Genomic DNA, 25,020 nt, shown 5'->3' with positions numbered 1-25,020 from the left:
AAAGGAAGAAACTTTGATGGAGGACACCAGCTGCCACCCCACGTGGCTCCTGCCACATCACTGGGCAGGTCTTGCCCTTGAAAGGATGCAAAGGGCAGTGGCTAGCTGCCTGGTCTGAGCATTGCTGAAATGCCAACAGACAATAGGCCTAGAAGAGAAGAAAACTCTGGGAGTCCCGACTAACTAAGGCTGGGCCTACATGTCATCCTTGCTCAGCTCTGGAAGCGTCCATGTTCTGTGATTCTCCATCTCTGCCCACAGGCAAGGAACTGGTTTGGTCAGCCCTGCCATTTGGCTCCACTTCAGTCTGTCCCAGAGGGTTGGCCTCTGATGACTTCACAGGAGGCAATGATACCCTCCCTTGTGCCAAGGACACAGGACTGCAGGTGGCTGCCACTTCTGCCATTGGTGATAGGAGCTGCTGTTTAACTTGTTTGTCACTAAGAGCTGATGGAGATCATCACACCCATTTTACAGGTGGAGAAATTAAGACAGAGAACTGTTAATTGGCTTGGTCCTATTCCCTTAGAAACCTAAGGTATAAAAAAAAAAAAAAAAAGGTATATTCCAGTTTTTCTGCCTCCCTGCTAAGGACTCCACCACCACCCGTCAGACTGTTCTGGAAGGTTTGTGTGTATGTCCATGGGGTTGAGAGAGGTCCAGCAATGCAGAGGTGAGGAAAGGGGAAGGTTTGTCTGGTCTGAGCACTGGCAGATGGACCTGCTGAGCAGGTGCAGAGGCTCGGCCACATCCAGCCACTTCCACTCCCTCCAGGTATGGACCCACTTCCTCCAGATGTCATCAGGCCCTGCTGCCTCAATACCTACTCAGGGGTCATCCCAAGGCTATCAGGTCTGTCCCGGCACCAGACAGCGTGCCTATCCCTGCCAGGCTCCAGGGCCATGGAGCACGCAGGAGGACAAAGACCCTGCCTGCATGTCCTTGTGTGCGGTACCGTCACTAGAAGAGTTGGGGGCCGGGGATGCAGACCTCACTGAGTTGATACTGTCAGAGGCAGTGACACCAAAATGACTGTAAAATCTTTGTGCAGTGTTTCAGCAGAAATTTATTATTTTTTATAAAAATATCCCTGTAGTTAGTTACAACAAAAACATTTTTCGTAAGCTCAGCTTACTTGTATCAATATACCTACAAGACTAAAACTCTATGCTAATTTACTTTTTGACCCTTCTTATGCATTTCCGTCAGAGCTACCATTATTACCCAATCACAATGACACTTCGAATCACGTGGTTTGGTCTGCACGTGCTACAAGTATGCACTGCTGTTTTTGTGGCTGCAGGTCTTTTTATAGTCGCTGACTTTGTCAAATTTTCTGGTGTTTTAGCCACAATATTATGGCAACTAACATGGGGGAGGGTGATACCATGAGTTACCGCACTGGATGACACCAATCCTAGTGATGCCACTGTTCGTGTGAGCTCTGCCTCTTGCAGTAGGGAGGGAAGGGTCCTCACAGTAGCTGGTTCCTTGGGGATGAGCTGAAGAGGCAGGAAAAAGAGGACCCTTTATGCTAACAGAGCTTGCTGGGATGATTCTCATCACTGATGACAAATGATGATTTCCTGGGAGGTTGAAGGGTAGTCCAAGGTGCAAGGGAAATTGACATGGTTCTTTGAAGTTCTATTGGCATGTAGGTATAGTTGCTGAGGGTGTTAGGCCTCTGCAAGGGGTTGTCTCTCCCCAGAAACCTCTGCTTCGGTGTCCTTGCTGCTGCTGGCAACCTCTCAGAGGCCTCTGTTCAACATGAACCACACCCAACAGGCCAAGATGTGCTCCAGGCCAGAGGGAAACAGGAACTGGAGTCAGGAGGAGGAAGGTAGAAGGGGCTAGTTGCATCCTATCAGATCACTGTGGAAAGCTGATGGTGACGCTGGTTGGCCACTGACAGAGGCTCCGGGCTCCAGCAGGTGCTGTGGCCAAGGGCCTGGGAGGCCCATCTGGGAGCCGTCAGCCATCCTGGAGCTCTGCCTGATCCCAGAGACCACGCATGGTGGAGGGACTTCTCCGTCAACCTCTCTCCGTTCACCTCTGTGGCCGGTGTGACTGGGTCTACTCCACAAGTGTCACACCTCCTCCTCAGCTCCTCTCCCAGGGGGCAAGGTCTCTGCCTCAACTTCTACACCCTCCACAGTGCTGGCCCCAGAACACACAGATTTTTGTTCATTTGCAATAACAATAAAGCTCCTCAGGGACCACCACTCCCTCATAAACAGCCCTGATCACACCCAACTGTTTATCTCATAGGCGGTGGAAAGAAAATCAGGGCTCCCAGCCCTCCTCCCAGGGGAAAGAGCAATCGCAGCAGCCCCCACCCCTTTCACACACATGCCACACACATGCAGGCTGTCTCTCCATCCACTGGGAAACTAACCACAGGGCCTGGGAGAGGCTGGACAACAAAGCCACAAGGCACAGAATCTGGAAAAAACCTGGGATGGAGAGATCTCTATTGAACACAGAGTCCCAGCACCCGCTTCACTCTCCTACCCACTCCCAGGGCCTCGCTGCCCCCTATTCCTCGGCCTTGGGCCCCAGTTCAGTTCCAATCTGAGGTCCTCCTTGGCCGCCAGTCATCACAGGGGACGGCTGCCTCCACACTGTCCTCTCCAGGGCCTCAAGTCCACTCCACGGGCAGCCCTATCCAGCTGTGGCCAGCCTGTGGGCCCCTTGGCCAGGGCCTGCCCTGGCTTTCCTGGAGGAAGTGCCTGCTCCAGCCCCAGCTCCCTCATGGTTCCATCTCCCGGGAGAGGCGGGAGAGTTCCCGCTGGTTGTCGATGACCTTCAGCTGCTGGACATAAGCCCAGGTGCTGGCTGGACTCCGGGTGCTTAGGGACTGCTCTGAGCCTAGCAGGGGGGAAAGCAGTCAGAGAGATGGCCACACCACTTTGTAAAGCCCATCCCTCCCCCCACCAAAGAGCATCACCAGCTCTGCTGCCCTCCACCCCCACCCTACCTTCTCATCTCCAGACCTCAGACTCTGCTGCCCTCCTCCCCCCACCCTACCTTCTCATCTCCAGTCCCCTCAGACTCTGCTGCCCTCTGTCCCTAACCCTACCTTCTCTGTCTTCAGTCCCCTCAGACCCTGCTGCCCTCCCCACCACCTTACCTCTCATCTCCAGACCTCAGACTCTGCTGCCCTCCTCCCCCCACCCTACCTTCTCATCTCCAGACCTCAGACTCTGCTGCCCTCTTCCCCCCACCCTACCTTCTCATCTCCAGTCCCCTCAGACTCTGCTGCCCTCCTCCCCCACCCTACCTTCTCATTTCCAGTCCCCTGAGACTCTGCTGCCCTCCTCCCCCACCCTACCTTCTCATCACCAGTCCCCTCAAACTCTGCTGCCCCACCCACCTCCCACAGATTCGGGGGCAGAATAGCATGGTGGTTAACAGTGTGGACTCTGAAAAAAAGCAGGTTTCCAAGATTACATAGGGCATAATACTCCTTTTACAAAGCTCAAGAATAACTAGAACGTGGTTTTAAGATTTTCTCTTAGTTTTTCAGCAAATTTACTATGAGTTTATGTTTACACTGCTTAAGACGTGTTGGGTGTGTTTAACCTTTTCGAAGTTTGTTGAACATTCACTGGATCTGGAGGTTAATATATTTTCATCGAAGTAATATATTTGGCCACTATTTTTTCCAATTTTTATTTGCATATATTATATTGTTAAGTACTGTGAAAATGTTTGTCCATATTTTATAGGGTTGTTTATCTTTTTATTGAGTTCTAAGAGTTCTTTCTGTATTCTGAATATAAGACCTTTACAGATACATAAAAAAATAGAAACCTAAAGTGAAAGGATATTTTTGTTGGAGCATAATATATATTTGATAAAGCTATTTTGAAAAAAGAAATAATTGAATCAAACTTGAGGATAGTGGTTACCTTGGGTGGGGAGAGGCAAGGGGACAGGAGAGGGGAGCACAATGGAGGGAGATATGAGTTATTGTCAATGTTCTCAGACTTGGGTTTGGTGGTGGGTCCTTGTCATTGTTGTTAGGTGCCGTCCATTCTGACTCACAGTGACCCTATATAGAGCTGCCCCATAGAGTTTTCTAGGCTGTAATCCTTATAGGATTACAGTACTCGGCTGCTAACCGAAAGGTCAGAGGTTCGAACCCACCAGCTGCTCTGTAGGAGAAGAGTGTGGCAGTCTGCTTCTGTAAAGATTACAGCCTTGGAAACCCTATGTGGCAGTCCTACTCTGTCCTATAGGGTAGCTGTGAGTTGGAATCGACTCAAGGGCAATGGGTTAATCTTTATAGGAGCAGGTTGCCAGGTCTTTCTCCTGCAGAGCCTCTGAGTGGGTTTAAACTGCCATCTTTTTGGTTTGCACCAAGCACTTAGCTATTGTACCATGAGGGATCCTTGGTGGATCCATAGATGGTCATTATATCATCTGAATATTATATACATAACACACACACACACACACACACACATATAAAATAAACGGTCAATGATGACAGGGTGGGATGAAAGGGTGGATTACGGTTAGTGGACATGCAACTGAGATCCTATAAAAAAATATGTGGCTCTGCATATATGGATGGGTATAGACACAGAGAATGGTGACAAATTGTGATAAATATAACTAATGTCAATGAACGACTTGTATGGAAAATGTCAAACGGGAACCTAACTTGCTGTGTAAACTTTCATCAAAAACTCAGTAATAAAAGAGTCACTGTAATAGAAGGGCTAAAGTCAGGAGGGTATAGGAATTGCCTGGTGGCCCCCCAAGTCTTAGGTGATGAAAATTAAGGACTTTCTTCTCAGAAAAATGCACAAACCCAACTACACACAGAGTTTGCAGAGTTTTAGGGGGTTCCTGGAGCCTTGATCCAGGAAGGGGAGAGCTCCTGGATCCTTGAGGAGCCCCGGTGGCAAAGTGGTTAAGAGTTTGGCTGCTAACCAAAAGGTCGGCAGTTCAAAACCACCAGCCGATCCTTGGAAACCCATTGGGGCAGTTTTACTCTGTCCTGTAAGGTCACTATGAGTCAGAATTGACTCGACAACAACAGGTTTGGTTTTTTTGGTTTTGCATCACTGAAGCCCAACCACAGATCCCTGAAACCCTGCTTAGGAACTCCTGGTCTACTTAAACCTTATTCCCTGAAATCTTCTTTAAACCAAACAATAGTTTAGCCTAATTAGTAAAGAATGTCTGCCTTGAGCACTGTGCTCTTTTAAGATCTGTGTGGAATCAAATTGACAACAGAAACTCGGAAGAGTAGTTGGAAAACTTATGATAATGGGGGAGGAACAATTTGGAATAGGAGGGTGAGAATAGTTGCCCAACTTGAAGAATGTAATCAGTGTCACTGAATTGTACATGTAGAAATTGTTGAATTGGTGTATGTTCTGCTGCATATATTTTCAACAACAAAAAAATAATAACTATTATTTTTTTAAAAATATGCAGTTCTAGAGGAAGAGTTTGGGTTCCAGCTCCATCACCAACTAATTGTGTGGCCTTCAGCAAGTTACTTAAAGACTCAAGCCTGTGTCCTCATCTTTGGTCGGGACTAACATTATTACCTAACTCCTAGAGGTGCTGTGAAGTGCTATTCACATCGTGCATGCAAAGTGCCTGGCCCACGGTGAGTGCTGTGGGTTAGTATGGTTAGCACCCACCGCTACCTATACTTACACGTGGAGATCCTTGAGGCTTGGCTGTCCTCGTGGAGGTGGGACACTCGGCTTCTGAGTGGTGAGAGAGGCACTGGGTGGGAGGAGAGATAGGAGTCAGGGCCAAGCCTTGCAGAGGAAGCTGGGTGAGGGTGGAGAAGGGGCTCTCCTGGGCCCCACTCCTGGCTCCTAGGGGGCTGGAGGGTGGCACCTCACACCCGACTGACCAGGCCTCCCACTCGCCCAGCCTCACCATTGCTGTGGCCCCGGCAATGGTGCAGCATCCGCACGGCTCTCGCCATCATTCGCTGTGGGCAACACAAGGGCATGAGATCTGCCCTGAGGTGCAGAACCCTGTCCTGCCCTTGTGGGGCACCTGGGGATCGAAGCTCCCTTTGAATGGGCACTCCTAGGGACTGCTGTTGTTAGGTGCCAACAAGTCGATTCTAACTCATAGTGAGTCCCTGTGACAGAGTACAACTGCTCCATAGGGTTTTCTAGGCTGTAATTGTTATGGAAGCAGATCGCCAGGTTTTCCTCCCATGGACCAACTCCAACCTTTCACTTAGCGGCCCAGTGCTTAACCTTTGCACCACCAGGGCTCCACGGGACTAGGGGGCTATAAGAGATGGGCCATGTCTACTCACCCTAACAAGCCCAGAGGTCTAGTGGGAACCAGGCAGTGGAAAGAAGAAGAGGTCAGGAAGGGCTTAGAGAGGAAGAGGGCCTGGAAGGGGCTCTTGTTGAAGAGTGAGATACTTGAAGCTGTTACCCCAGCAACCCCTAACAGAGACCAGACCCTCCAGTCTCCAGTAGAGTAAGGCAGGGACTATTTAAAAATAAGTTTTCATATCTATATCATTACTAACAAATTTAGGTCATCTCTCACCCCCCCATAGTCATGTCTTCCAACCCACTCCAGTGGTAAATTCCCACTCTTCTTGAGCTCACCATCTTCTCAAAGTTGATGAGGTTCTCCACTAGTGTGTGGTTCCCCTCATGGATGAAGGTCATGTCTGCAAAGAAATGGGTTTTGCTCATAAGTCCCCAAACTTCTTCCCCTTCTTGTAGCCCAGGAATGGTGAAGGGCCACCCCCACACTGCCCTCTTCTTCTTGCTCCCCCTCCAACCTCTGGTGCAATTTCCTTATGTCTCTTAGGCTTCGTGGCATAGACCATCTAATGTCATCATTATTTGTCTGCAGGTCTTAACTCCTCTTCTAGCCTGTGACCTCCTAATTCATCTTTGTGCTCCCCAAGGCACGGACACATCATAATCACTCTGATGGTGTTGGATGGAATAGATGGAGAGGGAGGCAGGAAGGTAAGGGCTGATCCTATTACCTTTGAGAAGGAGGGGCATGAAAGGGATGACAGGAGGGGACAGCTTGGTGAGGGCCAGTCGATATACTCGGTGGTTCCATGAGGGGTCCTGAGAGGGGAGAAGCTACAGTCAGAGAGGCAGAACCCTATACACTATAACCCACCACAGACCACACAACCAAATGCACACCCCACCAAAGAGTTACAACAAAGGGTGGCCTATCTCCATGCCATGAGGGTGAGACTCAGAGCCTAGTTTCTCCTTATCCTCAGATTTCACCAAGACAGCATCTGTGGTAGGCAGGGGGAGGGGGAGGCCTGAATCAAAGGCCGCAACTCCCCAGAGTCTGCAAGTGACTTTCTGACCTCCGATTAGCCCCCAAGGACACTTCATGGCAATTAGTCACAGAGACCCTTAGGCTTCCTGAAAATCAATCAGCCCCCCCGACTTCTCTCATTCCTCCCTCTCTGTGTGTCTCTCTGGAGGGCAACTTCTTTTAAACCTCTCGAATCCCATAGGTCTCCCCATCATTCAGAGGGGAAACCCAGCCATTTACATGTCCACGAGGTGAACATTTTTCTCAAGTACTCCCAGGTGCTGATAAAAGCACCTCCATTCTGGTTCACTCCTGAACACTGTAAAAGCCTTCAAATCCCTCAATAGTTCCTAGGAGTAGAGGGCTCAGCCCCCCAACTCTGTCCTTATCCTTGGTTCTAGTCTGGCCCACTAGCCCCTCAGGGCTCCTGAGGGGTCGCTGACAGGCCTGGCGCACAATGGGTGCTTGGTGCCAGGACCTGCTTCCTGAGGCCTCAGGCAGTTAAGCAGGAGTCCAGTGTCCCCCTGACACTCCCTTGGCACCTCAGACTCCAAGGTCATACGCCCCATACATCCTGTCCTGGTATTCATATATCCACAGTGAATGCTTCTTCACACACATTGAATGATATAATACACTGGGCAACTCCCACTGTAACACTAAATACCCCCGAAACTTGGCCAGCTCCCCAAACTGACAGGCCAGAGGGAATTAGGCCTGAGCCAGGGTTGGGAACCCTGTGTAACCAAGGACAGATGGAGGAACTGCCGGGAACTCAAGGGTCAGGGTTTCTAAAGGCCCTGCTAAGGCCTAGCACCCACCAGCAGCCTCTCCAGGGCAGAGTACAGCTTCCGGACCTTGTGGGGCAGCCGCTGTGGAAGGAGAGGCAGTTAGAGGGGCTACTGCTGTGGGATGGCAGCCCACCTCCAGCCAGGGCTCCTAGGAGTAGGGTGAGGGCTGATCCCAGAGTGACTTCCAGAGCACACCTACCTCCCAGGTGTGGGCCAGGCGGCTGACGGCTGAGTTGCTGAGGCCAAACATGACAGCAAAGAAGGAATTGAGATTCTTTTGCTCCTTGAGGCTGTGAGAAGACCTAGGACCCTCAGAGGAAGCAGCCACACCCACAGCACCCTACAACCAGGCCTGGGGCTCAGAACAGGGCCAGGCAGTGCTTCCTCAGCAGGGATCAAAGCCCACAGAGGAGGGGAGGCAGATGCTTGAGGGGACCAGAGAAGAAACTGGGTGGCAGATTTGGCAACATACTGAGCACGGATGGGGGTTTAAGAAAATGGTGCCTCTGGACTCTAGCCACACCCCCGCCCTCCATCAGGCACTCACTGGGCAGCCAGCTTGATGAACTTCCTGAGCAGCTGGGCCCGCAGGCCAGGCACAGGACAGAGACACAGCTCTGTGGCCACCCAGTACTGTAGCTCATTGAAGCGCCGCATGAAGCGCTCCAGGTTGGCGGTGGTGACGGTCCGCAGATGCTGGGGGCCCAGCACATAGTGGATCAGCTCCACCTGGGGGGCAGCAGGAGCAGTCAGTGCTGTCAGGCAGGGCCCCTGCCTCTGTGCTCCTTCTCTGAGCTCTGCCCGCCCCGCGCAGGGGCCTCCCGTACCTGGTGGATGCTGTTGAAGAGGCTCCAGTCGTGGTCTGTTAGCTGGCCCGCCAGGTCCTTGGCACTCACCAGGTCCAGCCCCTCAGCAGAGCCCACAGTGGGCCCCAACTGCTCAGGGTGTGGGGTCTGCAGGTGGGAGAGCACTCAGGGGGGTGCCTGAGGAATCCAGGGAAAGGCATGGGATGGGGAGAGAGGGTTCTGTGGTAGGAGGAGTGTTGGGGGCAGCAGGGGTACTGCAGGAAGTCAAGGGGCTGGAGCCACTGAGAATGAGTCTTTCCAAGGAGGCATCTCCTGACAACTCCCCAATGCTGGGACCCTTCCCTGCAGGACTCCTGGTCCCTGGGGAGCCCTTAACTAGGGCAGGGCCTGCTCTTTCTCCTTGAAGCTCCCAACCAAGGCTGCTCTCCCCCACCAATCTCTAGAATCCCCCCATCAGTCGAGGCCCACTTCTTCCTCTTCTCCCTTAAAAGCCAGCGGCAACCAGGGCAAGACCTCTCTGTTTCTGCCTGTGACCCTTCCTGAACACCCACTCCTAACATCCCTAGAACAGAGTTCCTCCCCATGCCCTGGCACCCTGTCTGGTCCCTACCAGCTTGTGTACTTCCTGTGGGTTGACAACAAAGAGCCGCTCATTGAGCCCCAGAGACGTGGCCACGCCGCGGGCATCTGGCTGCAGGCCAATGGCATCTGCAAGAGAGCGGAGGCTGTGCTGGGTAGGGCAGGGAGGAGGCCGGGACCAGCCTGTGGCCGGGGTGGAGGTCGAGAGGCCCCTCCTCCCAGTAGCAGAGCTGGAGTCCTGGGCGGCTGCTCTAACTGTGCAGGTGCACATGCCCACACATCCACGCTGCCCAGGGATCACACCCGAGAAGGATGTAAAATAATTCTTAGTGAGATAGGCTGACCTCCAGAAGGGGCTACCCTCTCTTAGCCTGTTTCGTCCTCTGTAAAATGGAGACAATAAGACTTGCCATGACTACTTCCCAATTAAAATGAAATAATTTATATAAATAATGGCTATAAGTATCTGTTGCACTGAACAGCCCTTTGAAAAATGGAAAATGCCTTACATAAGTCTTGGTGTTGGTTATAATCACTCCTTTTGGACTGTGACTGCATTTTAGTCATGTTTGAGTCCCCAGTTTCTAGAATAGTGACTTCCAAAGTAAGGTACACAAAACTACCCCTGTATCTAGGAAAACATATTAACCCTTCTACCTATATTTATTTCTCTCCATTTCTTTTGCATTTCTTTTTTGTGTATAGCTTTATAATTGGATAATATTAGTGTAGTAGTATATGTATATGATTTAACACCTTCTCCTCACTTATTTTTTTCCTCACTTATTGACATGGTTAGTTTCCAAAGACCAGGTCATTATGCAAAATCAGTGTTATGCAAAAATGGAGGATGACCACATCAGATCACAAAATGAAGGATGGCTACATTGTTACATAACTGCCAAATTACATTATTATATAACTGCCAAATTATATCATTACCTAACCATCAAATTACATCGTTACATAACTGCCAAACCACTGAGGAGCCTGGCCCAGCCAAGCTGACACATAACCTTAACCACCACAGCCAGTGTTAACTCTCACTACTGCCAGACATATATTGTTAATGTTCACAATAGACAGTAGACTTTCTACGATTGTTGTAAATGTGAACTGTCAGATAACAAGACAGTCAGTAAACGAGGAGGTGTACAAGCAGTACACACAGCCAAGGTTTGTAATAAAATACTGGTACTGACACGGGTGTCTATCAAAGCAGTCTGGAAACCAGTGTTCTAAATGGTCCCTGGGCACATAGTTACCCATTGCCATCGAGTTGATTCCAACTCATAGTGACCCTACGGGACAGAATAGAACTGCCCCATTGGGTTTTCAAGGAGCTGCTGGCAGATTTGAACTGCTGACGTTTTGGTTAGCAGCCAAGTTTTTAACTACTGCACCACCAAGGCTCCAGGCACATAATAGTAGGATCTCAATAAATACTGACTTTGGACAACTGCAACTCACTGTGTTGCCACCAGAGGGCAATGCTTTCCACTGAGCACACACAAGGCACTGGTGACCTCACTGTCTCACTCCACTTCCTGATGGGAGGAGGCCTTTTCTCAACCCCACCCCTTGCCATTATTCTCTGAATGCCCTAATTCCTGTGTACTCTGGGTTCCAGCTGCCAGGCCTGGGCTGGGCCCTCCACAGAGAACAGGTTTTTAATATCCCAAGATCCCTGAAAGCAGGTCTTAAAAATCATGGCCGCCATGTTGTGAGCGCTTACTTTGTGCCAGGCCCGTGCTAAGTGCTTTACACACATTATCTCATTTAATACCCATCACAGTCCTGTGAAATGCACATAATTACAGTGCTTCTTTCACAGACAGAGAAACTGAGGTTCAGAGTGGTTAAGCCACTTGCCCAGGATTACACAACTAATAAGCAATACCGTTGGGATTCCAACACAGGTCTGGGATTCCAGGGCTATGTTCTTAACCATCAAACTGATCTACCTTACCTGTCATGGTACCTCTAGCTCCCAAGACAGTATCTGGCCCATAGGTGACCCGGAAAAATGTGTGTTGATTAACCAAATGAATGAAGACTACCTAAATGTGAAGGCCAGTTATACTCTCGCTCACTGTGGGAGCTTGGGCAAACTGCGTCATCCCCTCCAGCCTCAGTTTCTTTGTCTGAAGGTAGGATAAAATTACCTATCTCTGAAGATCGTTAAGTGAATATATAATAATAATAATAATAGTCACAGCTAATACTTAAGAAGTGCTGACTATGTGCTAGAGACCGTTCTAAACACTTCACTGTATTAATTCAGTTCATCCTCACAATTCCTCTGAGAGAGGTACTTTTATTATTCCCACTTCACAGATGATGAAACCTAGCACAAAGAGATTAAGTCCCTTGCCGCCCAAGGACACACAGCTAGTGCACAATGGGCTGGTATCAAACGCAGGCCAACGGGCTCTAGAACGCATGCTTTTTTATTTTTGTTTATTTGTATAGGTGATTGGATTTATTTATTTTTTAAACAATTTTTTGTTGTTGCAGGAAATACATACAGCAAAACATATACCAATTCAACAATTTCTGCATGTACAATTCAGTGATATGAATTACATTCAAGTCGTGCAACCATTCTCACCCTCCTTTTCCGAATTATTCCTCCACCATTACTGTAAACTCACTGCCCCCAGGCTTCCTATCTAACCTTTCGAGTTGCTGTTGTCAGTTTGGTTCCATGTAGACAGTTCTTTAAAAGAACACAATGTAGAGCTCATGCTTTTATCCACTGCTTGTAAGGCACTTTTTTTTTGTAAAGCACTCTGAATAGACATAATAGCCTCCCATACATGCCAACCACCATTCACACTGATGAAGATAAAGACAATGACGATGTTCACTCAGAGGATCTGGCAGGGATCCCTGGGAGCCACCCTGCCCAGAGACACAACTCACCGCCTGCAGAATTGACCTTCACCAGCACCTGCTCCTTGGTCCAGCTGTCCTCCTGCGCTAATGCTGCCATCACCTCCCTCACCGAGGCCGTCACAGGCAGCTGCAGGGTCAGTACCGAGTGGTCGGGCCGGCAGATGTCGTAGGGGACTGGAGAGGAGGACAGGGCTGAGCTGTGGGAGGGGGCTGCTCGGTCTTCCCCACCCCAGGGAGGAAGGACCCCAAGGAGGAAGGGAAGGCACGAAGGAGAAGCCTAGGTGGGTAAGCTGCACAGAGAGGGGTGGGTAGGCCCTGAGCCTAGGAGAGGGGGCTCAGGAGGCAGACTACCTGGCAGCCTGGGACACAGACCCTGGGAGAGCAGTATACCACCCTCAGGGTCAGGAGCACCGAGGTCAAGGGTGACTGCAGAATGGGGAGCAGTGCACAGAGATGCCAGGGAGCAGATGGCAGGCTCTGTCACCCTCGCTTGGGCCACCAACCTTTGTCCCCAGCTCGGATGGCACAGTTGCTGTTGGGGAGGGGCTCATCCTGGCCGGCGAGCCAAACAGCCATATTCCGGGCCTAGAGGGAGAGAAAATGAGCCTGGAGAATACAAAGGGAGTGCATACAGAGCCTTCGTGACCAAGAGTCTGGGATATACCCAGCAGGCACACCACCAAAGGCTCTGCATGCCACAGTAACCAGAGCCCGGGTAAGGCAGCTGGGGTCAAGGCTCCAGGAGAAGAGGTGGACCAGGTCTGAGGGTGGGACTTGATGTGCAAGGCTGCCCCCCTTTACAGGTGTGTGTATCCCCAGGAGACAGGGAGCTGTTCTAATACAAACACAGCTCAGCTGCTGACCTGCTTTCCCTCCTTCCAACTACCATTTGCTATGTGCCAGCCGATGTTCTAAATGTTCTAAGTAAATATTCCCAATGGCCCTTTGACATAAATACTACTATTGGATAAGATTAATGGGGCTCAGAATGGTTAAGTATCATGACCAAGGCCACACGGCTGCTAAGTTGCAGATCTGGGATCCTAACCTGCATCTGCACCTGTGCTCTCATCTGCCAACACTTCACTGCATCAGCTACCCATCAAACCCCACAGCCCTTACTCAGTGGGCCTCAACTACAGCAGAACCTCTCCTGGTGGAGCAGCTCCAGCTGGGCAAAGGCCTCCATGACACAGGTTCTTTATCCCACCCTGGCTGCTCTTTCCAGCTCTAGAGCTGACAATCTTCCTCCTCCCGGCTTAAGTGTGGCAGGTCCTCCAGGCTCAGAGCTGGGTCCCTTGCTCTCCCATAGATTTCCCTCAGAGCTCCTCATAGCCTTATGGCCACGTTCATGGAGATGACTGTCAAAACTACACCACCAATGCTGAATGTCCTTCCAAGTCCTGGGCTCCAATGCCTACCGGATCCTTCCACATCCATGAGCCATCATCCTAAGCACAACATGGATCCCCTCATCCTGCTTCCCAGACACTCCTCCTCCCAGCCATTCTCCTGGGCTCCAGGCTCCTGCTGCCTCCCCACAGCCTGTCACCTTGGTCTGCAGATTCTTCTTTGAAATGGGTCTCCCAGCACCCCCTTCCCCTACCCAAAACCCAGTTCCGCCCATCTGTAACAACTCAATCCTTATCTACTACAATAGTTCCACTGTTCAGGTGCCTCTGTCCCTCTTCCTCCAATCCGACCAGACCAGATTAAGCTTCCTATCACGGCTTCAGTGGCTATCATTGTATGCTGAATAAAGTTCAGACTCTTTAGCTGCCCTATTCAAAATCCAAATCAGACTGTGTTGATCCTCGATTCACACCCCTTCAATGGCTATCACTGCCCTTAGGACAACGACCAAACCCCTTACCATAGTTCTTCCCAGGAGCCCTGCACTCTCTGGCCCCTGCCTGCCTCTCCCACCTCCTCCAGTACCCTGTTCACTCTCCTTCCTCCTGGGCTCCAAGTGGGCTGGCTCTTTCCCTCTCTGGCCTGGTACATGCTGCTGGCCTTAATTGACCTTTACCCCAAAGATCTCAGTTCCAGGAGTCACCTCCCCAGGGACATTTTCTCTGAACTGGGCACTTTCCCTGTGTCAGCTCTCCCCCTTCTCTGTTTTCAGAGATCCCTGCCTTTGTCATTATGCTTCATGAGACTGTTGGGTGGCTCTGTCCCTCACTTCACTGTAAGCCCCGTGAGGGCACGGGTAATTCCCTTAGCCCACTAGAGCATCATCAGCACCAAGCACAGTGCCTGGCACACGAGGGTGGTTCAACACTAGGCCCTTTGCTCAGGAAGCTGGCATTCCAGTGAATGTGACAGGTAATAACAGACAATAAGCAAGTAGGCAAACGAAGAAGGTAATTCCACAAGGTGATAATGCTTTGAAGAAAATCATAGAGGACACCTTAGTGGGGAGAGGTGAGGGAATGAGGGGAGGGTGGTCTGGGTAGGGAGGTCCCAGGGGCCTCTCTAAGAACCCAAGATTTTGGCAAGGTCGAAATGGGGAGAAGGATCCAATCAAAAAGCCAGAGAATGAAAGTTCCAGGCCAGGGGACAGGTGCAAAGGTCCTGAGGTTGGAACAAGCTTCACCTACAGAAGAGAAGGAGCCAGAGAGAGTCTCAGCAAGGTGGAGGGTTGGGTGGGAGGAGGGTAAGAGACAGCTTGCTCAGAGAGACCTGTAGGCCAGGGTAAGGCATTCAGATTTAGTCCCAACACACTTCCCAAAATCAGCCCCAATCTACCTTTCCAGTCTTTTCTCCCACCATTCTTCAACCAAATCTGAGCTCCAGTCACATCTTCTCATCCCACCTTTGTACACCCCCGGCAAGCTCCCTGTCAAAAATGGCACCTACCACCTCCGATACCAGGGAAGGGCCTCACCTCCCTGTGGGCTCCATAGCCCTGGCTACCTGGAACCCTTCAGGTCTCAGAGACCACCTTGAGGCACCATCCCTGGCTTCCAGTGGGAACAAATTACCTCTCAAACCGCATAAAAATTGCTTGGGGTAGGGGTGGAGGGTGATGCCTTTGATCTTAGTATCTACCCCTCAGGGCCTGGCCCCGAATTCCTCTCTTCAGAACTAAGGTGTGTGTCTGTGTTTGTGGAACCTTTCCACCCCAGCCCTGCAGAGTGAGAGCTGAAGCGGGGCCATGTGGTCCAGGAGGAGCAGAGGGAACAAGCCTGGGCAGAGGTGCAAGGAACCGGCTCAGGTGGATACCTTCATCTGAGGAGACGCATTCCCATAGCCATTTTCCAACCTGTGGGACAGGTAAGAGGGAGGTGAGACAAGGCCAAGTATCCCTGGGAGCAGAAATGTATGTGCAGGGTTGGGAACAGGGAGGCATCCAAGCTCTGGGTTCCATTCTGCCCTGACCAGAGGCTCAGAGGCCAGCACCATATACACACAGGAAGAGGAAAGCTGGGCTGGAAACCAGGGGCTGGACCCTGGATTCTGTGATTTTTCCAGACCACCAGGGAAGGGGCAAGAACTAAAGGGAGAAATGGACTCAGGGTCTGAGATCAGGCATTTCAGGTGGGCCCTTTCTGGGATAGTCTGGGGAGGTGAAGATAAACTCTAGGAAGCTGACTGGGTGGGGCTGGCAGGACCCAGCACTGAAGACACGCAGTAATAAATATGGGTTGAATGGAGGAAGTGAGAATGGCAGGTGCACTCAGGGTGAGAGTGAACAAATGAATGATTGCATGATGTACGAGAATGGCCAAAGCATGACGTAAGGGGCTCGATAAGAACAGCTCATTGAAATAAGTGGGAATAGATAAATGAAACATGAGCGATCCCAGCCAACACTCAATGGCACTTACTGTGTGCAAGGCCCTGTGCTAAGCACTTCAAGTGCAGTAGCTCATTTAATCCCCATAATGAGGAAGCTGCTCTCTGATTTACAGATGGGGGCACAAAGCCCTGAGAGTGGGCGTAATAAGACTGGAGTTCCACAGCTGTAAAAGGTATGGCCTGGATTTAAAGCCAGGTGTTTGACTCCAGATGGGTGCTCTCGATCCCAGTTATACTGCTAGTCACTGAGAGACAAATTGATTTCCAAGTCATCACCTGTGGTGTCGCCGCCTCTCTGGCCACTGCTCCTTCAGCAGGTTGCTAAGCCGGGCATCCTGGCTCACCAGGTCTGAGAGTTTCTGTGAAGAACCAAGAGTCACTGAGCTGGCTGTAGCCACATCTACCCCTGGGCACCTGGTCCAGTCCTGCCTCACTCCCAGGTACCTGGAGAAAGCTGGTGGCCACAGGGTCGGTACGGAGCACAGGGCCATACAGGGCCACCCACTGGCTGACCAGCCGCAGGATCTGCTGCCTCTTATTGCAGACGTAGGTGCTGCGCTCCTGTTCACTGCCTCCCGCAGGCTCCGCATGGAAGGTGGACACCAGTCAAGGAAACCACAACATTCAACTGGGGCAGAGGAGGGGCAGGGTGCCCAGGTCCACCGACAAGCTGGACCTGGCCTAAGGCTGGGGCATCAGAGTGTTTGGCACAGTCGTAAGGATGGGGATTCCTCCTCCCTGCTCTACATGTCATCCCATCCCCACACACTACCCTGGCCTGGGGCTGGGGAGGATATTGATGCAGGAGGGCCGCACAAAGCTGGGTGCTGGGCATGAAGACACTGTGGGTCAGGAGGAAGTCGCTGAGGAACGTCTCTGTAGGGCAGGGTGGGGACAGCAGGAGCCTTCAGAGGCTAAGGCAACTGAGCACAGGCATAGCACAGCTGCAGCGCTCCTTCCCCAAGTCCACTAGGGGCAATCCCAGCCCCAGGGACAACACTCCCCACCCAAGCCAAGAACACAGTAAGATGACTCCCCGCAACTGGCTGGATGGCCAACCCAGTGCCCGATGAGGCCAGATGCAGGGTGCCTGGCCCTCTCCCAGGTGCGCTGACCACCCGATGAGTCAGTGTGGGTAGAATGTGGCATTAGAGCAGACAGGATGTCTTCTGTCCCTACCTGTTGGGTCATGAGCACTGGAATCAGGCCGCATGGCCTCCAACAGCAGTTCTAGAATCTTCTCTGGGGTGCCAGACATTACTGTATACCTAGCAGAAACGGCCAATTGATAACACTATGTCACTACTGTCCACTCGTACTCTTGGGGCAACCATCAATAATTCATGATATCATGCTCCCCACTTGCCTGCCCTATGCCATCTGGGGACAGGCAGGGGGGCTGACTCAGGGGGTACATCTAGCCCCTTGATGCCTCTCCACCCTCAGGTGGTCAGAGGGTAGGGTTATGACATGAGGGAAGGGAGTAGAGACTGAGAAATGAGAGGGGAGAATGTAGGCAAGAGGGCAGGTGTGGAGAGGGAGCATGGCGGGTGTGTTACCGGTTCCTGCCTGGGGTTGGGGGGCAAGAAGGGCCTGCACCCTGAGAGGTTCTCTCCAGTACCAGCACCACTTTGCCATGTTCTTCCAGCCTCATGGTCTTGGCTTCCACATCCTGGAGAACAAGCCACACCCAGTGGTCAACACACTCTGGCCCACCACAAGGACTTCTTCCCCCATGTTAGGGCCTCTCCTCCCACCTCCACCATTCCAGACCCTGAGCCTCACAAAGGTCCCACAAAGCTCTCCAGGCCCTCTCCCACCCCATTCAACACCCACGACTTTGGATCTGCCCCTCAGCTTCCCCCATCACAACTCTCAGCTGCCCATCCTCCAGCCGAGCCCCTCCTCTACCTCTTTCCCTGCCCACCCTCCCACCATGGGTCCCAACTGCCATCACACTGCTTCCTCTGGCACCCCAGGCCCCACCAGCTCCATAAGTCCACTACTCCCTTGTTCTCCACTCCAAACCTGTCCTGAGTCACTGGTCTCCTTCTGCCTCTTCAGTGTGCTTCGACTCCTCATGTATACCTAGTCTGTGATCCCACTCCTACCTCCTCTCCTCCTCACAGGTTCTCTGGTCCCTACCCCTTGCCCCATGTCCTGTGTCCCCTGCCCTCCAACCCCTAGCAGTGGCACCTTGATGATGCGGTTGAAGTCCTGCTTGTCCACACGAAGGAAATGGCAGTTGTCTTCTCGCAGGATGATGGTGGCCGCCCGGGGTGCGTCATTTACCAGAGCCAGCTGTCCAAAGTCATCTCCCTCATGCAGAGTGGTCACCAGCCCCTGCAGCCGGGCCTTCTGTCACAGCCAAGCCCTGCTCTCCAGCCCTCGTGGGGACAGATCCAGGCCAGAGAGGTCAACCAGGACAGGAGGAGATGTGGGCAACCAGCAAAGGCACCACCCACTAGGACATGGACCTTGGGGCTAGGAGAGGGAAGGAGGACGTACCTTGCCATGGGTCACCACGTTGACAGACCCCTTCCAGATAATGTACCATGAGGTGCCCTTGTCCCCCTGGCTGAACACTGAGAGAAGCACAGATCAGGCGTGGTCCCCTCTGTCACCTCCACATCTCTCTGTGGCCTCTGCCCACGTCCAGGCCCCTCATGCTCAGCTCCCTGTCCCTTGGCCGACTTACATACGGTCCCTGCTTTGCAGTGTGGTTCAAAGAGCAGAACTGCCGCTAACTCCCGCTTCACCTGGGTGGAGGGGGATGGCGGGTCAGTGGTGGCACGTTCAGGTAAAGAGGGCTAGGTTAGGGATCAAGAGGTTATGTCCAAAGACATGAGTACTCAGGGGTTAGAGAGATGGCAGGTCAGGCGTGTGTCACTGGGGTTCAATAGGAGACAAAGAGTGAGGGAGATGGGCTAAGAGGGGCAGAAGGGATTTCAGACAGGGGTCCTGGGGGCAAGAAATGAGATTGAAAATATCAAGCCAGAGGGGAAGTACTCCCTTCTAGCCCAAAAGTTGGGCTCTCAAGGGGTTACAAAGAGAGGAGTCCCCTGGGCCAGGCAGTGGGCAAGGCAAGGGGCCGACCAGGCCACAATGGGCAAGGCGGTGGGCCGACCGGGCCACAGTGGGCAAGGCGGGGGGCCGACCGGGCCACAGTGGGAAAGGCGGGGGGCCGACCGGGCCACAGTGGGCAAGGTGGGGGGCCGACCGGGCCACAGTGGGCAAGGCGGAAAACTGACAAGGCCACAGTGGGCAAGGCAGGGGGCTGACAAGGCCACAGTGGGCAAGGCAGGGCTGACAAGGCCACAGTAGGCAAGGCAGGGTTTGACTGGGCCACAGTGGGCAAGGCAGGGGGCTGACTGGGCCGAAATGGGCAAGGCAGTGGCTGACTGGGCCACAGTGGGCAAGGCGGGGGGCCGACTGGGCCACAGTGGGCAAGACGGGGGACTGACAAGGCCACAGTGGGCAAGGCCCGACTGACAAGGCCACAGTGGGCAAGGCAGGGGGCTGACAAGGCCACAGTGGGCAAGGCAGGACTGACAAGGCCACAGTGGGCAAGGCAGGGTTTGACTGGGCCACAATGGGCAAGGCAGGGTTTGACCGGGCCACAGTGGGCAAGGCAGGGGGCTGACTGGGCCGAAATGGGCAAGGCAGTGGCTGACCGGGCCGCAGTGGGCAAGGCAGGGGCTGACTGGGACATGGTGGGCAAGGCAGAGGCTGACCGAGTTGGAGAGATGGGCCACGGCCTTGATGTGCAACAGCTCCTCGAAGATGAGGTCCAGCTCCTCATCTGTGCGCTGACCTGGGCTGCAGGTGCAGGGAGGAGCAGTTAGAAGAGGGGTGGGAAGCCAATCCTGAATTGCAGGCCCAGGGCCAGGCAGGGGAGCCATTTCACTCCCCCGCGGGCTCAGGGCCAGGTGGCGTCTCCACAGCAACTTATCAGTAAATGGCAGGCTAACCTTTAATGAGCTTGCACCATGTGCGCGCAGTGCGAAGCACTTTACACACATTATTTCATTCCGTCCTCACAATAGCCCTGTGACGTGGGGACTGCTATCCTCTTCATACAAAAGAGGAAGCTGGCAGACCTGGAATTTGAACCCAGACCTGTCTACAGATTCCAAATCCCGCCCTCCTCGGTGGGAACGCTCCTCAGAGATCAACACCCTCATTTACAGAGGCGGAGACAAGCTTGGCGAGGGGGGAATGGCTCAACCTCACGCAGCAAGCCGAGATGTTAGAATGAAGACCAGAGCTCAAGTCTCCTGGTCCTGCCAGGTTACTTTCCTTCAGAAAGAAGAAAGGGATCCCCCCAGAGTGAAACCTGAATGCTATGTGGGACCTGGGGCTGGGGGATGCAGGGCCTCTGACTCACGGCTTTCGAAGGGCCACTGTGAGCAGGGCATCAGGTCCCCGTTGGGAGAGCAGAGACACAGCCTCCACCAGCTCCTCCTCCATCTCATGAGCTCCTACAGGCTCTGGCTCCAGCCCAGGAAAACGGTAGAATTGAGCATCTCGGTCCTGGAAGGTCCAGTCGTGTTTCACTGTGGGGCAGAGGCCCAGGCCCAGGGAGGAGAGAAATTGAGGCTGTGTGGGTATGGGGCTTACTACAATGTCAATCCCCTTGTCACCCCTCATCGGTGCCTACTCCCCAGGACTGCCCATCCTGTCCTCAGCCCTGCCCAGTGCTGGTGACCCACACTGGACTCAGGCTCACCATGGGAAAGGGCACCTTCATCCAGCAGCACCTGGCAGACTCCTACGGCTTGGCTCCGGGAATGCACCCCAAGCCCCAGGGCCAAGATCCCATCCACCAGCTCCCGACCAGAGCAGCATTGCCTACAAGAAGTGGAAGACGACAGAGGGGAGGAAGAATCAAATGGAAGGAGGGTGGTGAGGAGGGGAGGTGGAAGGACTCTCCTTCAGAAAGGCACCTTCCTAGAATCAGCCCCAGTTCTGCTAGAAGCAGGGCTAGATCCCAGACACATGGAGTAGACGGGAAGGAGGTGGCGAGGAGGCAGGCAGGGGCTCCGCTCACCGGTAGAGCCTAAGGTGGTACTTGCGGTCTCGGATGAGGTTCGGGCAGGTGGCCAGGAGGTGTCGGTGCAGCTGCTTCCCAGCCCTGAGCACCCGCTCCGTAGAGGCCTTCAAGAGAGGAGGGGCACAGCTGGATCAGGCCCTGGACCCCCGCCCTGCACCCTCCCAGCTTGCCTCTCCCCGGCCTGTACCTGCTCCAGGCTCACGCTGAAGTCCAGGGACTCCTCGCTATCGGTGAGCGGCGTCTGAGGGCAATGGGGAGAGTCTGCACTTCGACCCACCCCTCCCACCCACCACTCTCACCGTCAGCCCAGCGCCCAACTCCAAATGCATTCATTCAGCCACTCATTTAACAAATACTCACTGAGTGTCACCTCTGCCCCACCCTGCCAACCTAATCTCCAGCCCAGATGCAAGCATTGTGTCCCCTCAGATGAGCACCCTGAGACCCGTTCTGCTACTTGAGTCCCATTTGCGCCCTGGCTCCCAGGTAAGCTGTGCCTGTGGAGGGGAAAGGAGAGTTGGAGCTTGAAGAGAATGAGGACACGATAAGGCCCGTGAGAGCCAAGGAGGAGAGCAACTCGGAGGCCAAGGGGCACCTGCCCTGGCTTTGGGTCACACAGCCTGACACAGGTTCTGTCCCCAACCATGGAACTATGGCAAATCCCCTGCCCCTATGGGCTCCAGTTTGGCCTGGTAGTTAAAAATACAACCCCCCAGAGCCAGACTCCTGGATTCAAATCTCTGCTAGTGGGGCAACCTTAAACAAATGACTTAACTTCTCCTGCCTCAGTTTCCTTATCTATAAAATGGGGCTGATGAAAAACTAGTAATACCTATTCATAAGCTTCTGGAAGGATTATATGAGTTAATTTAGATCAAATGCTGAAAATATCACCTGGCACATAGTTCTATACACATGTTAGCTGTTATTATTCATCTGGGAAGCATAGGGTGGGGCACTTGCTGGAAGGCTCCTTTCAGCTCTGAAATGGTGCTTGCCCATAACCTTGTAAGAGTGAATAAGGCCTTGGCAGCGCACAGGGCAGCTCAGGAAATGGGGTTTATGGTGGAAACCTTGGTTAATGTGGTTTCCCTACCCTTGGTATCATCTAGGGGTCCTGGTTCCTGTGTCCTGGGATATCACCCATGAAAGCTCCTCAGGCCCTTCTTTACCTGCTGCCTAAAACCTGGGATTTTCAGCTCTCTGGACAGGATGCCCTGCCCTCAATGAGCCCTCCCAAGGGTAGAGCACTTTATAGTTTACAAAGCATGTCTACCTCCCTGGTTTCCTCCTACATAAATAGGATCAGGTGTGAAATTGGCAGGGCAGGTATTGTCTGTCTTCTAATTTACAAGGAAACAAAAGTCTCGAGATGAAGTGTCCTGCTTAATTCAGTCACGCATCCTTGGGACAGCCAGACAGCTATGGATAAGCTCAAGTTCCTGCCCAGGCGAGCTCACGTTCTTGGTCTTACTACCCCCACCACACCTGCCCACTTCCCCTTCCTGCCCTCTTCCTCTCACCAGCAAGCTCTCTCCTGCTTTCCCATCTCCCCTTAGGTCCCTGAAAAGGGCTTGGCTGGGGAGCTAGGGTACAACCAGGCCCAAGGCCAGAGCCCCTGCTACTGGTCCTGGCAGGCCCTGGGCATGCGAATCTTCCGGCTGTGCACCCAGGCAGAGGCCTGAGGCCTGGCGTGCCTAGGCGCCTGGCCCAGGGCTGTGCGGAAGTTACTAGGTGTCCCAAGGGTCTCCCTGCCTGGGTCATGGGGCCCAGCCCCATGCCAGACGCAGAGCCCTGGAGACTTGATGACAGGAAATAAGGAGGAGGAGGAGCCAGGGAAATAAGGAAGGGAGGAAGGGCAGAAATGCTACCCAGCCAGGCCCTTGTGTCAGGACAAACAGTGCCTCAGGCTAATGACTTGTTGTTCATGTCCAAGTGTCCAGGTGGCCCCAGCCCCCGCTCCAACTCCGTTCGGTGCCCACAACTCAGACAACCCAGGCTGCAGCACTGGCTCCCTTCCTGTGTTGTTCTGACCCCAGAGGGCACATCAGGAGGGGAGGTGCCAGGCCATGTGACCCAGCTAGTCATGACCCAGATCCACAGGCCTGGTTTAAGCCATTTCCTGGCCTACCCAGGAATGAGCATGAGGGCCAGAAAATGGGGGCCTCGGCCCCTCGGAGCTGAGGAGTGGGCCCTGAAAGCATCCCTTTCATTCTACCAAGGAAAGCATAAAGAAGCCTAGAGAGGTGAAGCAACTCACCCAGGGTCACACAGCTACTTAGAAATGTAAGGTTCCACTGCATAACTGCTATCAAGGCTGAGCCTGGAAGTAGGTATTTTTATCCTATTTCACAGCTAGAGAAAAGGAGGCTCAGAGGTTATATAACCTGCCACAACAGCTGGTAAACAGGGGCACTAGGATTCACACCTGTGCTGTGTGAGTCCAGAGCCCATGCTGTTAGCCACCCCACCCTGCCATCTCCCTACCACCTCCTACAGGGCCTCATGTCCACCCTGTGTTTCCCTCACTGTGTGCTGTGGAAGCAGGGACCTTAGAGGCATTCCGCCCTTGGGCAGTGTTTCATGGGCAAATAAATTTGGAAAACATTGGGTCAAACAAAGTTGAATAAGTTCCTTCAACCTTTCAGTCGGGAAATGAAAGCGTAACTGTTTACACCACCTAGGGGCTCCCTAGAGACTCCTTAAGTCCCCCCTCCAAGATATTCATGTGCAAGGGACTTTCCAAGGAAGGTGGGGGGGGCGGCGCGGGGCGGGGGGCGGTGGTTGTTATTCATTAGCAGTGGTCAAATATGCAGGCTCTGAGGTCAGACGCCTGAGTTCAAATCCTGGTTCTCTCATTACCAGCTGTTTGTGTGTGACCTTGGGCTTCAGTTTTCTCATCTGTAAAAAGACATTGATGATAATAGTACCTATCCCATAGGGTTATTATGGAGAGCAAATGTGTTAACAATGTAAAGCCCTTGGCAGAGTGGCTAGCTCACAGTGACTGCTTAGTAAATGTAAGTAACTCGATCAAACTTCTTATTTCATGACGGACACCTACTACCTGGATTCAGTGCAAGAAATGTTGTACCATCCGCGCTGCCCTGTCCCTGACCTGATGACCGCGAGTGTCAGCTTAGGGATTCTCAGTTGGGAAGAAGCAGCTGAGGGGTCACAGTAAAATCCTCACCCACCTCCTCTCCTCATTCCTGGACAGGAAGGACTCAAGAGTGGAAGAGGAGGTGCTCGCTCCTCTGGCACCAGCGCTATGGCCTGCCCCACCCACCCTACCCTGTCGCTGAGTGTCAGAGCCCGGCCAGAGGGTGGGCACTGAGCCAGACAGCCGCGTGGGGACCCGTCAGACCAGTTCCCTTGGGTCTCAGGCCACGGCTGTGTGTGGTGGGACGAAGGGGTGATACCTTGAGATGTCAGTGTTGCTATCTGCAGCAATAGAGAAGTACACCATGGTGGTTATGAACATGGACTCTGCAGCCAGATTGCCTAGGACCAAAGCCCAGCTTTGCCACCTAGCAGCTGTGAAACCCTGGACCTGTCAGTTAACCTCTGTGCCTCTGTTTCTCATCTATAAAATGGAAGTGATGTCATTGGTACCTATCACACAAGGCTGTTGTGAGGATTACGTAATATGGTAAAGCTCTCATAATGGTACCTGAGAAAAAAGGGCTATACAACTATTAGTTATGTCTATTATTTGGACAGATGGGATGAAAGCATATTTTCTGAGTTAGAGAACAGGGCCACCTTTCCCAACTCTGTCACTCAGAGATCAACA

At 52.7% G+C, this 25,020-nt stretch overlaps 1 protein-coding gene across 8 annotated transcripts in view; it reads right to left on the bottom strand.

Moving 5' to 3' along the window:
• Positions 1–1,026: 1,026 nt before the first annotated feature.
• RAPGEF3 (Rap guanine nucleotide exchange factor 3) overlaps positions 1,027–25,020 on the bottom strand; it is a 40,130-nt gene continuing 16,136 nt past the window's right edge. For 4 of the 8 annotated variants that reach the window (XM_064284331.1, XM_064284332.1, XM_064284336.1 and 1 more), the window contains 26 exons: positions 21,412–21,465; positions 21,222–21,328; positions 20,901–21,022; positions 20,559–20,727; positions 19,906–19,990; positions 18,870–18,930; positions 18,680–18,756; positions 18,368–18,514; positions 17,731–17,843; positions 17,351–17,439; positions 16,969–17,047; positions 16,616–16,766; positions 16,448–16,530; positions 15,596–15,635; positions 12,874–12,955; positions 12,398–12,544; positions 9,504–9,601; positions 8,915–9,040; positions 8,635–8,816; positions 8,287–8,389; positions 8,118–8,168; positions 7,001–7,088; positions 6,609–6,673; positions 5,911–5,965; positions 5,680–5,751; positions 1,027–2,868 (listed from right to left, as the gene is read on the bottom strand). In XM_064284331.1, coding sequence (XP_064140401.1) covers positions 2,750–2,868; positions 5,680–5,751; positions 5,911–5,965; positions 6,609–6,673; positions 7,001–7,088; positions 8,118–8,168; positions 8,287–8,389; positions 8,635–8,816; positions 8,915–9,040; positions 9,504–9,601; positions 12,398–12,544; positions 12,874–12,955; positions 15,596–15,635; positions 16,448–16,530; positions 16,616–16,766; positions 16,969–17,047; positions 17,351–17,439; positions 17,731–17,843; positions 18,368–18,514; positions 18,680–18,756; positions 18,870–18,930; positions 19,906–19,990; positions 20,559–20,727; positions 20,901–21,022; positions 21,222–21,328; positions 21,412–21,465 — 2,565 coding nt within the window. In that variant the 3' untranslated portion in view covers positions 1,027–2,749. Of the gene's footprint in view, positions 2,869–3,373; positions 3,423–5,679; positions 5,752–5,910; positions 5,966–6,608; positions 6,674–7,000; positions 7,089–8,117; positions 8,169–8,286; positions 8,390–8,634; positions 8,817–8,914; positions 9,041–9,503; positions 9,602–12,397; positions 12,545–12,873; positions 12,956–15,595; positions 15,636–16,447; positions 16,531–16,615; positions 16,767–16,968; positions 17,048–17,350; positions 17,440–17,730; positions 17,844–18,367; positions 18,515–18,679; positions 18,757–18,869; positions 18,931–19,905; positions 19,991–20,558; positions 20,728–20,900; positions 21,023–21,221; positions 21,329–21,411; positions 21,466–25,020 lie in introns of all 8 variants that reach the window. The other 4 variants (XM_064284337.1, XM_064284335.1, XM_064284333.1 and 1 more) reach the window with 4 other exon arrangements.

This window comes from Loxodonta africana, chromosome 4 (genome assembly GCF_030014295.1).
Source record: "Loxodonta africana isolate mLoxAfr1 chromosome 4, mLoxAfr1.hap2, whole genome shotgun sequence".
In the NCBI taxonomy this organism is placed as follows: domain Eukaryota; kingdom Metazoa; phylum Chordata; class Mammalia; order Proboscidea; family Elephantidae; genus Loxodonta; species Loxodonta africana.
The sequence above is the reverse complement of the archived record's forward strand: the minus strand, read 5'-3'. Positions and strand labels throughout refer to the sequence as shown.